The sequence below is a fragment of the Hippocampus guttulatus genome, chromosome 13 (genome assembly GCF_054856545.1).
Source record: "Hippocampus guttulatus isolate MCC_2025c chromosome 13, RoL_Hgut_1.0, whole genome shotgun sequence".
NCBI lineage: Eukaryota > Metazoa > Chordata > Actinopteri > Syngnathiformes > Syngnathidae > Hippocampus > Hippocampus guttulatus.
The window spans coordinates 7,120,021-7,135,590 of NC_141273.1; the positions used below are offsets into that span (position 1 = coordinate 7,120,021).

The 15,570-nt window shown below is 42.7% G+C and overlaps 1 protein-coding gene across 1 annotated transcript in view; it reads right to left on the minus strand.

Moving 5' to 3' along the window:
* Nucleotides 1–15,570, minus strand: part of LOC147196141 (latent-transforming growth factor beta-binding protein 2-like) — a 105,927-nt gene that overhangs the window by 59,862 nt on the left and 30,495 nt on the right. Inside the window, exons 4-5 of the mRNA XM_086126841.1 lie at nucleotides 5,241–5,467; nucleotides 3,318–3,509 (exon numbers count right to left, since the gene is read on the minus strand). Of these exons, the coding sequence (XP_085982967.1) occupies nucleotides 3,318–3,509; nucleotides 5,241–5,467 (419 nt within the window). The remainder of the gene's footprint in view (nucleotides 1–3,317; nucleotides 3,510–5,240; nucleotides 5,468–15,570) is intronic.

Here is a 15,570-nt window from a genome sequence, read left to right on the forward strand (position 1 = left end):
GGCTATAGTATCAGCTCAAGGGGGCTATTAAATTCTTTCGGTATGGGATGCAGGTCCCCACTTGTCGACGTCAGGCCAGTCCCACCCGGGGTAGAAACTATTCATAGCCCTACTGTAGACTGCACGCAGTGTCTGTCAATCTGTGCGTCCAGTCAAAAAAAAAAAAAAAACACTAAAACAACCAAAGAGCAAAGCACATGCTCACGTTACTCACTCCATAAACAGACGTCCACCTCGTGTGATGTCATGCTTTAAAGTACAGCAAGTACTGTGCACAAGGGAGCCTGTTATAATTACGCAACCTTTTTTTTTACTACACCAGCGTAGGGAGCATAACAAGCGAATGAGATAACTGTTTGCGGTCCTCTTGACATTCCTTGATGAAAACGCACGCCCAAGTGATAACAGGATGCACACCACCTCCTTTTAATATACACGATAAAGGTGGGCTTTCAGGCAAATAAAAAGAATTCTGATTCGCAAAGAGGAGGTGGCAGGAATATGATGCCAAGATACCAACGTTATTGAATCTATGACTGTATATTATTGTACTAAACCCAACGGTCACCAAACACCCCATTCAGTGGGTCTGCACACTCCAGTGTGATCCTAAAATTCCACCTCTGCAAAGATAATAATGCTGCGTTTTGAAAAACACGCTCCAACTCAGTTTTGCAGCAATTCAAGCACAATCATAAGCTTAAGTTCTTTCCCAGTCTGAGGGCTCACCCGTGAGCAAAAGCTGCCCCGTTTCGCACACTCTCCTTCAAAACGCCCAAAAATGTATCCGTTTTGTCACGCTAATGAGGAGCAACATAGCATCATAGCTTTAGGGTAAGTTTAGGGTTGGAATATCTGGTGCAACTACGGAATCTTTTAATAAGCGTTGACGTGATGTGAGAGATGACCAGCACAAATTCTCTGTCCTCCGAAAGGCGCAGCTCCTGGGACACAGCTATTCTTGACACTTTGATAGATGTACAAATGTGAATCTCAGCCAAGATCTGGTAATTGCAGACCACATTTTAAACCTTGGCGGGGTGGCGGGTGCCTGTACTCTATGAATGCTTTTCTGAAAAGCCTTCATGTTAACTACGTTACAGAGCTACCTCTACTTACAAAATTAATGTTTTGGAAGAAATTTCTGAACCAGAAAATTTTGTAAGTAGAGACGCGCTTTCCATGTAAATGCCCTAATCCGTTCCAAGCTCGCCCAAAATTCTGACATAAATTATTTTATAAATCATAATGCATCAAAATATGTAACAAATACATGTTACAATTAGATTATTGCACAACAAATGAGAGTTGCGCATAATGTGAAAAACAAAGATAAAGAATAAAAATGATGGTCATTTAACTTTTAACTACGTCCTCATCGTTTTTTGCCCTCTTTAGTTCATGTTCTCTCTCTGGAGTGGTTTTTGCCGGGCGTTTTGTAATGAACTGATCCAAGGACGTCTGCTTTTGTCGGCTTTTAACAATCCTTCGAAAATGTCCAAGACAAACACCAGCATAGTAAGTGATCGCCCGATTGGTGAACATTTGTTCTGGGTGATTCACATTTATGTAAAACTATTGAAACGCCTCATGGCCCGAGGGGCAGAGGACGAGGACACGTCATAGGCACATATCCATCTATTTGCACACATAGACACGTACGGTAGAGGTCCCTCTTAGCCAATGGGATGCCAGGAAGACGCTAGGCAATAGCCAGTGGCAGAGCAGCTAGAAGAATGTTGCATTCAGGAAACTTGGAGCTGCGAGAAGCAGCCCATACTGTATTTTTACCTCTCATATCTTGAATTTATTTTTTGAGGCAATATTTTCCAGTTGAGGCGTTTCGTAACTTGAAAATTTCATATGAAGAGACGTTCGTGAGTAGAGGTACCACTGTACAGCGGGACTAGATCCAATTGCATTGCGATAATGATTTTGATGCAGTGAGGGAATTGATGATTTAATCTTCTACTGGAATGGTAAACTTGCTTGCTCACTGAGAGAGAAAGTCTCCAATATTTATGGTGAAAGACAGCATATCGGTCACAAATGCAATTTCACTCATGCTTTGGACATGCATCAATGTGAATCAAAAGATGTGCGCTTTGCCGGGGATCCATTGTGGCCAAACGCGCCTTTCTAGTTCGAGTTCTAGTAAATAGAGCTAAGCAGGACCCAATGTTCCAGCTCCGGCCTCCCTGTGTGGAGTTTGCATGTTCTCCCCGGGCCTGCGTGGGTTTTCTCCGGGTGCTCCAGTTTCCTCCCACATTCCAAAAACATGCATGGCAGGCTGATTGGATGCTCTAAATTGTCCCTAGGTGTGAGTGTGGGCGTGGATGGTTGTTCGTCTCTGTGTGCCCTGCGATTGGCTGGCAACTGATTCAGGGTGTCCCCCGCCGACTGCCCGGAGACGGCTGGGATAGGCTCCAGCACCCCCCGCGACCCTAGTGAGGATCAAGCGGTTCGGAAAATGGATGGATGGATGGAAGGACCCAATGTTGCCTAATAATTGCTCCTTTAATGGTACATTACATATAATAGCGACCTCAGGTAAAGGCTGTTTCCCTGTTTTTATGGAACTAGTGAGACTTTGCATGAGTGTGGTACGCACACCCGTCACCACTAATCCACGAGCAGTCATTAGTCTGGGCCTTAGCTGGACCTTTGTGACTGAAGTAATAAAAACATGCAGGGTCAAGGCCCCTGGCCTTGGCATTGACCACCGCCTCCCTTCCCATGGACACTACTGTGTGAATTGGATGCAAAGCGCCCCGGATAAATCGCAAGTTTAATGTAATCCCTGTAAAATCCTGTTCATGCTGCTCGTTGTGTGTTAGCGGCGCGCCCATTCTCGTCTTTCACTCTAACGCGCTCTCCCAGAGAGCACATTAAATGGGTAGCGGCCGGGCCAACAGCGAGGTGTAAACCGCAGCGAGATGGAGATAAGTGGTGGGAGCGTGGGACCACCATCTCTTAAGTGTGCGTGTGTTTAGGGGGATTAGGCCTCCTTTACAGACCCTTCTTTTAATCTGCTCCATTCCTTTTTTCTCCCATTCCCCCAACCTTTCTTTCTCTTTGACAGTTAAGATTTTTTTTCATCTCCTGCTCTCTGAGCTTTGGTATTCAGGGCAGACAGCATGACACTGAGAACCCATTTTGTCAGTCTCACCCTGTAAAAAAAAAAGACCAAGAATGGAGATGTAGGGACTATATGTGAGAATCGGAAAACGAACAAGGGAAAGTGAAGAGGCGAGAAAGAGAGACAAAAACACCAGATAAGAAATCTATGAACGTGTGGGCCTGAAGTCGACACTCACAGAGTCGGAAGCCCGTCGTCTTTGGCTGTTGCTGCTGCAGCTGCTGCTGGTGGTGCGAAGTCTCACTATAGACAGTGGTCACGTCTCCTTTCTCGCAGCTATTGTAGCAGCGGCCGTTGCTGCACACCCGGCGGCACGTGGTAGGCGTAAACACGATCTTTATGCGATCCAGGCTGGAGGTGAGGTTGGCCCCTGGAGAGCACACGCACAGTCGGTTGAGCAGGAGCAACATCAGAGTTAGAGTGGAGGCAAGCTCCATGCCTTCTTCCTCAGCCTCACTGTGACACTCTACTCATCTCTTGGCGGAGTAACGGGCAATTTATAAGAGCACAAGGGTGTGTGCCGATAATCGGCATTGGCACGCAGTAACTGGATGAGCAACTGCAATACAAGCCAGCAAACATGGAGCAGATAGGTGGCTAGTGTCCAGGGCCTTTATCTTTGCGAGAGGGTGTTTCAGATGGCTGTATGAGTGAAGGGGGCAGAGAGAGGTGAGGGCAAGTCAATGTTGTCGACAGGAGGGCCTGGGGTTATTCTGGTACAAAATGAATTCAATCGAAAGGTTCATTAGAGATTCTAAAGTGAGTGTAAATGGTTATACGTGCCATGCGATTAGCGAGCAAGCAGTCTTGGGTATAGCCCACTTACGACCCGAAGACAGCTGGGATGGCTCCAACATGCCAGCTACCCTCGTGAAGATAAGCCATTTTGATGATGGATAATACAAATACAAACAATATTATAATTTCAAATAATTTCCCTTCACCAGTGTATGCGTGCTGTAGCACGACAGCGACATAAGGCAGTTTCCTTTGGGACTATGTGAAGTGGAGTGTTTATGCAAGTGGACAATGCATTCGGTGAACAACCGAGGCAGTGGGTACTTTATGAGGAAATATAGTAGTCACTAACGAAAGGTTGCTCAGACATTAGAAAAGTGGCCTCCAACTCACAGCCCGGGGGCTTTTTGCAGCCCGCAGGATGATATTTTGCGGCCCACTACTTGCCCAAAAAGTTTAAAAAGTTTAATGTTTGTGTGGCCCCCATGTTTTGTTTTGTGACGTTGCCCTGGGCAATTTTTCTTATCATCACTTATAGGCTACCATAGCTCAGGCTCATGACAATGCAAAGTACCATGGAGATAAATGAGAGGAACAAGTCACTCTGAAGAAACTTTGATGTTCTCATCTGTTATTAATAAAGACTGAGAAAACTGTATTTTTTGTACTTTTTGGGTTTTTTTTTTAAGTACTTAACCCTTTTTTTGTGGAATACTTAATATGGCCAAGGTGGATGTCGCATGGAATCACATGTGATAATCAAGGTAATTGTTGCCACCTAATTTCTTTAGGGTCTTTTTGAGTTGTGGTGTTTAATTCAAGCAAGTGGGTGACAAATCAGAGCACGGCAACCATTACAACTTGGTCCAATATTTAAGGAGCCAATAACTACAGAGGGCCGATTTAGTCCCAAGCATGATCTAAAGAAACCAACAAGCATACCATTGCTACTCTGACTAATTTTGACTTCAACTGCACTTCAAACTTACCTAATAAAATGAAATTTAAGGATATTCTTTATGCAGGACTGGGCAGGGTGCCCAGAATGTCCAAGTGTTTACCTCTGCTCACACTCTTCAGCAGAAGCAAGCATGCAGATGAGCGGCACAGCTGAGCACAGGCGTGAAGTACAGTCTGGGACGCTGCCAATATTTGTTTTGTTTTTTGTTTTTTTTTCTGTGGCCCATGTTCCAGTTAGTCGTGACACAGCAGGATGCGTCAGTATGCATTCTGACCTCAGCAATGGGTTGTTTGTTTTGAAGTGGCAAGGCTGGGCGCAAATGTCAAGTGTGCATGTACAGGAAGCAATTTATGACATTTTGTTTCAGTGCATACATGGTATGTTTCTTCTTTTGTTTCTTACCTGCTGGCGATAAAGCACTGTTGAATTGTCCATGTAGCTGGTTGTTACTCGTTGGCCTGTGAGTGTTGAAGTAGTGCACATTGTTCCTGTGCTCATTTCCGTGCGTGTTTCCGTTGGGCAGAGCGTTGGACGTGATCGGTCCAGAGGATGACGGATAACGCTTCACGGTGCGGGAGGTCCCAGTCAGCTGAGGGGAGGATTCAGGGGGTCCCCGTCTCACTTGGGCCCTGTCAGTCACATCATCACAAGACCACAAACATATGACCTCAGAGTAAAGGGAACATCCCTCACATATATACGCAATCAGCATTGCGTGTGCATCACCGTGAAATTGGTTTAAGCGTGGTGAGCCTGCCCAACAGAAAATAATATTCCTGAGAGACGAGCATTGTGTCTTAGGTCATAACTCAGCTTAATTAATAAATTTGTACAAATTAAATTTATAATAAAAGCATCATTGTCTCAACTAACATCTGCTACGGGTCTCACAATGCCGTGACCCTTACTCATCCACAAAGATTCTTTTTGATGACACAAAAGACATTTGGTAAGAAAAGATAATTCATCACTTAAAAGTCAAAACAACCAGGGAAAAATGATGCCGGTCCCAGACTCCCAGAGAAAATGATGTTGCCGTGAGGCCTACATTAGCTTGCCCGGCACCCATTTAGTCTGCCTGAGTAGATAATGAACTTGTCTGGACTGCAACAACATCCTGCGCGATAAACAGGGCCGCAGGAAGTATTAAAACTAGGGTCGAAGAACAAAGCTTGACCCGGGCACACTTTTTGTATTCTCCAGCTTTTGATTTGGGTCAATAACTCGAGCCCGTGTTGTGCGACTTGGAAGCTGACCTCATGTGAGCGAATTGGGGGAGTCGCGTGCCTCAGACAGACAGGCAGACAGTCGTACCTGGGATGCAGGGGCTTAGGAAGTATTGTTGGCCCGTTCTGACATTCATTCTTGCAAAAAACACATCTGGATCCTACTTATCCGGCCTGTCAGATAGTAAGCAGGGCAAGATACTGACAAACCAATTAGATCAGTCGAGGGGTTCTGCAAAGCACACCGATGACCTTGCAAGGTGATTTAGGCATAAATCTTACCCTCGGATGACAATGTTTGCATGTTCGTTACCAGTAAGTAATTCTCTGGTCACGTCCTGGAAGCAAAATGGCAAAGTCTCATTGAAATTTTAGCACACCATCCAGCAGATGGCATCAACAGTGATTTAACCCTTTCATGCGCCCTGTAACCTGATAACATGGTAAGATCTCCACTTTGTGGTAATTTCTTCATGGATTATTTCATTTTAGTGAGGATACACTTTTTAAAAATTCACTATGTTAAAGTCCTCTATGGAGTCCTCTAAATAAAGGCAACAGCAAGTTTGCGTTAGATGCTTATGTCATAACCTCCATTGACACATGGCAGAGGGCATTCATATAAATTGTCTGTATGTACAGTGCTCATTAAACCACCAATATCTATTTGTCTCTAGAGACCATCCAATGTGACAAAATATTTTAATGAGTTAACCACTTATAATCATTTTCCTTTTTTTTCGTAAAACTAAATTTGTCATAAATCCCAACAACAATCATTTTATTTTAGCATTTAAACTAACCTCTACATACCACTGTATTAACGTTTGTGGAAACGTGTAACCACCAATTTTGATGACCGGTGCTGCTAATTTACAGCGACTGTGAATCTTCTGAGTGGTGGTCTCATATATTTGTTTGGCCCTGTACTTTCACTTTTATACATGTGACAATGCAGAGAGAAACATTTGTTTAATGAAACTGTTCTTGAGCAGGAATCTTTTGTGTTGACATGCAGATCAGACTCTTTCAACCTTGGCAGAGGTCCGCGCTCGACTTTGTAGTTACACGTGATTCAGAGCCACACACCATGTATTTATACAGTAAATCAGCTCCCAACACAACACAACACAACAAGAGCCAGATAAATAAACACGTTCCATAAAACGCATGAATACACACACGCACACAAAATTCCAAGCGGTGACAAATGCAACGCAAGTCAATACATGACTCTTTATGCCCGGAGCAGACCAGAAAGTGCCTCCCCGCTGCCGGCAGGAAGAAGAAGTCAAAGGAAAAGGTGAAAGAGAGACAAACATTTGATAGTGTTCTCTCGCGTCATCTTTTGAAAAGGCAGCAGACTGTAGTTGACAGCTGCTGACCTAGATCCCGAACCTCCACGGGCGGCTCCCGTGGATTAGGATATGACACTGGGAAACATAAGGTGCTCGAGTCAAGGTGGGGACGCCAGAAAAGGCGGAAGGCAAATGCTGCTCCGGCATCAGCTCCAAATCATGATGAGCTTTTTCCATCGTTTACAATGATACCTGGCTCGCACGCATCCTGCCTCTCTTCCTGGCCTTAGCCAGATGTTGCTCTCACTGTCACTGACTTCCAATCGTGAAGTGACGTCCTTCCAACATGAGCTCACAGCTGCCCCCTCAGCCTGCAGATCAGGGGCCACCGAGAGCAAGCACAACGCGGCCTGCTTGATGTCATCATTAGGCCCCAGCGAAGCAGCCAAAGAGGAACTAACTCTTCCCCCTCCTTGTTCTGGGTGACTTGACAGCAATTTTAAGACCTCAGCCAAGATTACACTGAACATGATTTTAAAAGACACATGGAAAAATGTTTAGGCTATCAAATGATGGCCATGCATGTTCAATTAAATCCCTGATGATCCCAATGAATAAACCGCTAAAAGTGAGCACAGTTCGCAGACGGGGAACAGGATTATTCGGCTTTGTGTCTGCTGGAAGTAAAACAAGCTCATGTTTCCGAGCAGCTACGGTCAATTACACCAAACAGAAGATGTTAAAGCTTGACCACTAGCCCAGTTTATCAATGATGTTCAATGTCATTACAACAAGTGATGCTAATAGCCTGATCTAAACATACATACTGTACATTATTAACCCTTTCGGGGACAGCGGTTACTACAGTGGACATCTTATCATGTTGTCAGGTTACAGGGTGCATGAAAGGGTCAAGCACATCCATACAATCAACTGGGATCCAACGCAAGCGCCGTATCAGTAATTGATTGAAGTACTAACATAGTACATACAAGCTGCACACCATTTAGTGGACATAGTATGAAGTGGTCTAGAATTAGACTACACTATGTATCTTGCGAGAAGTGTCTACACAGTTTAAGTAAAAGTATCAGAATTTTCAAGATAGAATGAAGAAATATATACATTATAAACTGCACTGGGCGAAATTAAAACCGCAATCCAAACAATTCATCTTATTCTTCCTTCGTTTAATATCTGATTGCGAGGAAGGCCTGCGAGACATAGCGCTATTGCTCGGGTCGTCTTTCACTCGTCATATGGAAAGCTATTAAACCTCATCACATTTACGGAAATTACAAATCACGACTAGAGCCAAGAATTTACACTGAGCAAGACTGTAAATCTTCCAACGCGTTGCACAACCATGACTTGGCGTTCAGTCATAATAAATATCTTTGAACTTGTTTTGGTATTACAGCATGCGGATACTCGCCACTCATGAAAGCATGACAAGCAGCATCGAATGGTAGTTCCAGACTCACGTCCTAAACCCAGATGGGGCTGGAAAGGAGGTGGTCTTGGAGCTGCAGTAGAGCAAAGTCGAGTGCTGTGAAAGGAGGCCAGGTCTGAAAACTGGAAGGCGAGTTCAAAAAAAAAAAAAAAAAAAGCTAGAAAAACACTCTGATCTTTGAGCTTCTGCTGATACTAAACACAAACTATGTGTGGAATCGTGGCAAAAGCAGTACCCTGTCAGGCCAAATCGTTAGGTGTGCTTTGAAGTTTTGTTGAACGTCCACTAAGATTTGTCAAACTATTTGGTTAGGTGGTTTGGTTTACTGTGTTCCAGTAAAGCCTATTTCAGTTGACTTGGACAGCACAAATCGTCATGATATAAGCAGTGATGCGTCGGCCGGGAAACAGGAGTCTCGGGAAATGGATGAATAGGAAAACTCTGGACTCATTTGATGATCCTGTTCAGTCCAAAAATTCACACAAAGACACAGACAGTGACCAGACATCTCAAATAATCTCCATAGGTTGATTCATTTGCTCAGAGCCCAGTCCGGTGGCATTTGTTACTGTCTCTCCCAAGAATTTTCCACTTGAAATAAAGGTACAGCTAATGCATTTCAGAAGTACAACCTGCTTTTTCCAACAGTAAAAGGCCATGACAAAGAGGTACTTTATGTTATTTCGATATTACTTTTCCCCTCTTTGCGCTTGAAGATCAGCGCGGCCTTTCTTGGCAATGCCCATTTTCAATTTCCATTTGTTTCAAAGTTGCCTCGTCCAAAACCATGTTTAATGGCTTCCATTGCAGGTTTATGGAAGCCAGTGCAGAAAATAGACTGATATTAGGGGCTTGCCTGGATGTTGGATAGAGTCATTTGGCTCGGAACATACTGTCTAAACAAAACAGTCTGACAGCGGGGGGAAAAAAGTGTCTGGAATGGGCATCCCAGTCTGGATCACAACACACAACTCAATAACGTTTGGATCTGGCCATCACATTTGTCTTGGTGTTTTGCAGGCATGATCTACAGTGGAATGAGTGACAGACCTCTGCAGCCAGAAAAATTACCACCACACAAGTTGCATGAGCCACCTTGGGAAATGTGAGATATTTGTTTAAAACTTAAGGATAACTTTACCCTTTTTCCAACTAAAAGTGTCGACCAAAACATGTTTTATGGAAGTGCTGTATGAAATGAGAGCAATTTAAAGGCTACTTGGAAAATGGGAAAGTAAATGATCGCCATTACAAGTGTAATTCAAAGTTTAGGCATTTTCATCTCATTTAAGTAGCGCATTAAAGTTCAATTCATAGCTCGCAGTCACATAAGGTGATCATCAGTCTCACTGAAGGGAGCAGCAGAAATGAAGAAAATTGCGCAAAGAGCAGAAGAAACAATGGAAATGTTGTACTACTTCGATCACCTGTGCAAAACCATTTTTCAGCAAAAGGGACTGATTTATGAATGGATCGGGTGGGTAGCATGCAACATTATCCATCCATCCATTTTCCGATCCGCTTATCCTCACAAGGATCGCGGGAGGTGGGGGTGGGGGGTGGAGCCTGTACCAGCCGTCTCCGGGCAGTAGGCATGGGACACCCTGAACCGCTTGCCAGCCAATCGCAGGGCACACAGAGACGAACAATCATCCGCGCTCACACTCACACCTAGAGACAATTTAGCGTGTTCAATCAACCTGCCATGCATGTTTTTGGGAAGTGGGAGGAAACCAGAGTGCCCAGAGAAAACCCACGCAGGCACAGGGAGAACATGCAAACTCCACACAGGGAGGCCGCAGATGGAATTGAACCTGGTACCTCTGCACTGTGAGATCGACGTGCTCACCACTAGACCACCGGGCCGCCTCATGCAACATTATCTCATCACATATTTATGATTGTTTACTTCTGTGTTTGGGCACTGGGGAACATACAAGTGTGTTTCTCAGAGTAATTTGGAATGGTGTCTGGAGTGGTTGGGTTAGCTATGTGAACTACTAGATGACTCATAGGCCTCTGTTATGGTGGGCATTTGACTGAATTTCCTTCATCAAGGAAATCTGAAAATCTTCTCCATTAAGTAAATGGATTTGTCGTGATCTTCCAAACATCGTTTTAAATGGGACGGAAGAATCTCTCCGAATGTTCTGAACTCCTGTTCCAAGCAGATTAGCGCTCCCTTGAGGTGCTGCCATGGTGGAGCTTTTGGTTGATGTGCCACAACGTTCCATAGTTCTTTTTGAGACTACAAGCTAGTTTTGAGTGAATCAACAGTACCTCTGCTGATTGCAGCTAAATAGTGCACTCCTTTTTGCCTTAATTGCTTCTAGACGCAATAATCAATTAGAAAGGATTGACATGCCAAGCTCTGGGGTTTTTTTTTTTATTCAAAATAGACAAACAAGCACTTCGAAGTATTGTAGGTCTGCTGCAATACTTCTATACCATCTCAAACACTTGAAAAATCTAACATTCATGCTTAACTCAACCCTTTATGGCCGTATCTTACTGAGCGGAGAAGGGTTGCAAGTGTGCGCACACGTAGCACGTGTTTTTTCGTCAGGGTTCATTCAAGGTCGCAAATGGTAGCAAAGACGTTCGCCAACAGTTTTAATAGTCACAAACTGTTTTTCTTGTCGCAAAGAAATTTTGAACATGCACAAAGTCTTATGGCGAACATCAACTCTTTCATGCACACTGTAACCTGATAACATAATAAACTGTCCACTGTCGTAACCGCTGTCCCTGAATGGGTTAATTAAAACTGTTTGGGAATGTCTGGCGAATGTCTTCATAACTGTTTGCAACACTGAACGAACCCTGACAAATTAACATTCGCTATATCCGCATACACTTGCAAACCTTCACCGCTCCGTTTTTTTCCCCCCAATATTCAGTTTTTATATCACAATATGAAAAGGTTATAGCTTGAAAATAGTTAGAGATGAAGGTATACTGTAAATGTTGCTCGGTGCAATTTTGGTATTTCTTTAAAAGGATTAAGTGCTTAAGTCGCTTTTGTCATCAGACATGTTAGTCTTGTAAAGAAACACCAGCAGTGTCTGATGAAATCAGCGAGTTGGAAAGAACTGTGTCTCTTCACGATTTGTATAAAACCAAGAAGTCATTGGATGATGAGTGATACGTCATTGATGATCTCCAAAAATTATGTTGCACTCCATTCTACCTTTCTCAGATCCTGTATCAATGACCTGGATGACTGAAAGCCTTCACTGATAGTCCCGGGAGGTGTAATTCAAGTACTCAAAGAGTTACATACACGCTTGTCTTTTTTTGGGCTCTCCAAAGCCCAACACTGTTCTATATCCCTGTCTAAAACATCGACAACAATGTATTGTGGAAGGTGCAAACATTCCAGATTAGCTGTGAAGATGCTATCGTACGTTTAAATCTCCCTTGCCAAGTATGACATGTTGCGTGCAGAATTTCATTTAGGATCAAGTTTTTACAGCGTTTATATCTGACAAGTGAGGAGAGAGTAATGGCTATCTCGGTATTTCAGATCGATTTGCTTTAACTTTGAAAAGATATGTTTGCTCTCCAACCGTTGATATACCACACAGAGGCCACAGAAAATAGTTCAGTCTGGAATTTGGATTGTCTCGGTATATTTTAGGAGGTGCAAGAAGTCTCTGCGGGTTGAGAAAAATAAATTAATCCTTTTTTAAATACACACACAAGTCAGTGCATCACACCATGTGCACCAGCGGCAGTCAAAACCAATTGTGGTCACATTTTTCATTTCTCAGCCTTCACGCGGCACGCATCCAATCATCATTTGCCACCAAGGCCCCGTGTCATTCTTTCAATAAAATCCTGAGGTTTGATTCCCAGCATAATATCCGACCCTGGGGAACTTTTCATTACGCTGTTGTTGTGTGTTTCTCTTAGCAACAAGCTCACGTAAAGCGCCAGTGGCAGACTTTATGCTGATTGGGAATACAAAAATAACTCTCACAGTTAAATCTGATTTAAAATTACAGCTCTTTTCTGGAAGTTTAATCTCTGGTAGTAAACCTTCACTTTAAATTGTAAGCTTTACCAAGCCAAACACTGCAGGCATTTGTGTTTCACCTACTGTATATATTAAGATGTTAGAACCATTAAAAAATGGTCCCATTCAGGGCCAGCTCACCCATTTGGCGAGATAAGTGGGTGGCGTGGAATGTATATTTCGATAAAAACAAATGATTACTCTTGATTTTATTCATGATTCAAAGTCAAAACGTTTCCAACATTTGTGAACGGAAGCAAGAGAAAACCTAAATAAATATAATCAATTGGTAAATACATTTACATTTAAAATTGTATTTAAATATTTAATAAGGGAATTGTGAACCATAAAAAAAGATGTACCAGGCCACAGCTGACAGCCAACCTGATGTAAACAAACACCACTATGAGTACTGAATGGGACAAAGATGCTTCGTAAAGGCACTGCTGCAATTTGCAACACAACAGATTGTGCAGGACTGAATCATCCACACTAGCCTGAAGAGGTAGTCATTAAAACCCTCGTAGCCTGCAGGTACACATCATGTACACCTGACATGCGTTGTGTTGCAAAAACAAATGCATCCCACGAGGGTTTTAAAACCCATGCATGGCATGCATTCTTTTTTGCAACACAACGCATGTCAGTTGTACATGATGTGTACCTGCAGGGCATGAGAGTTTAAATCAAGGTCAAATATCAACATTGCTACGCTACATAACTTTGCAGGTGCGCTACCAATCATATTACCTTTGGTTGCTTACCATGACAACATAAATCTACACTCTTTGTTTGAGTCTAATATTTTGTGGATATGTATTGATTTGCACATAAACATAGACGGAAGGGTGGCCCGGCCACTGGCGAATGACAAATGGCGGACAAGAAAAATCTACTGACGCGCCGACCTGTGTAAATTCCAAAATGTATTTTGGTAATTGCACTTGTTTGTATAATTGTACAATGTAAATGAAAATGCAATGATTTTTTTTGAGTGAGTGATTATATGAAACAATTCTTCTCAATGATTTCTATTAAAGTATTAGTTACAGCCACATTTGTTGTGGAGAAATGTGAAGCGAGTAAATGCAGCTTAATGTTAAAGAAATTACAAATTTGTGTATTATGTTTGTTACTACTTAGACAAAAAAAAACCATTTTATTGTGTAAATTTTCATACTACAAGGTAAATCCAGCCTCTTTGGTAACTTTCATGCTATAGTACACCAGAAAATTCTCAGTTACACTTTTAAGAGGCATCAAGAGTAAATTATTCTCCTTCACATAGTGAAAAGAAGATATGCTAACCAAAGACGTGTTCAATAATTAACCATCCTCATCTGTTTACTACTTGTAGCAACATTATGATGAGTGACAGGTTTGTTTCTTTGTTTAACAGTTGATCAAGCGTCACAACACTTTCTTGTCACAACTAAAGCACGGCAAATTCGTTTGATATTGATTTGTTCCACACCAGAGTTCGCGCACCTGACCAAACAAACCAAGTAGGAAAAACAAACTACCATTGAGGTCAATTAAAATGGACTAAAGGCCACACCCTTACACTAGTCTTACTGTAAGTAATGGATGTTTGTAGTTGTGCCGTACTCATTTTTGGCAGAACTAAACCTATTTTCCCTTTTCCAGCCAACCCATCGGCTGTGTTATTCATCCAAAGAAGTGGTTTGTTTGAAATGCGTGCTCTTTGGAAATTACATTATTGAAGGTTGTGCCAGTAGTTTAAAATGAGTAAGTTCCATCACAGAAAATGATTACACACAGGCACTTTCTTCTGAAATACGTGGAGGGATAAGGCCAAACATCAGTGAGCAATTAAGGACTAGTATTTTTATTTTTTTTGTATGTATTTATTTTTTTGATAACATCTCCAGTCATTATGACTTAGATAATTGTCGGTCCTGGAAGAATATTTCTGTTAGTGAAAATCTGGGTGTGTCCAATGGCTTATCGCACCCGCCACTGAGACTGGATTAAATCATGTTCTCAGTGTCTGGACAGCCTTCCAAGAATGTCTCTAGTAGCAGCCAGATCCTGGGTGAAATGAATTACTGTGGGTTTGGATTGGATAAGGCAGGTTTCTTTTCTGTCTCCCACTGGGGATAGGGCTCATATAAATGGGTCTAGTGAAGAAGGGAAAACAGTTAAGGTTATTGAGAAAGAACTATAGAAAAGTGTATTAGTTGGACCCGATACACTGACAAATTAGGAGATGGAATGCAATTTAATTACAATGGTATGATTTGAGTGCAAGTACGACATAGTCTATAATAAATTCATGAACATTGAATGAAAGAAAACTTGGCGTTTTGGTTTTCTTGAAAGCGTCTTCAGTTTTGGAAATGAACACCGCTACACTGCTACCAAAAGTTCACCTTGCCTTCGATTCAATTTTTGAGGATTACCATGACCTGGATGACTGACTACACAGTATATAATAGCGTTAGACATGAACATAACACACAATTGTAGTGGGGTAAACAGTTCCCTTTTTGTCTCCTAGGGCGCCTAAGACATAATAAATCCAGAGAGGTCTGATCCTGGATGTAAGCACAGTGGAGCGGTTGCTGTGGTTCAGGGGTTACAATCATAATGTCTGGAGACATTGTGAGCTGAGAGGTAATTCAATCCTCGCTGGTCTGTTATAGTCACTCTGATCATTCACTGAGCAAAATGCCACAGGACAGGTCAGCAGGAAGAGCCACTGCTGACTCAGCTA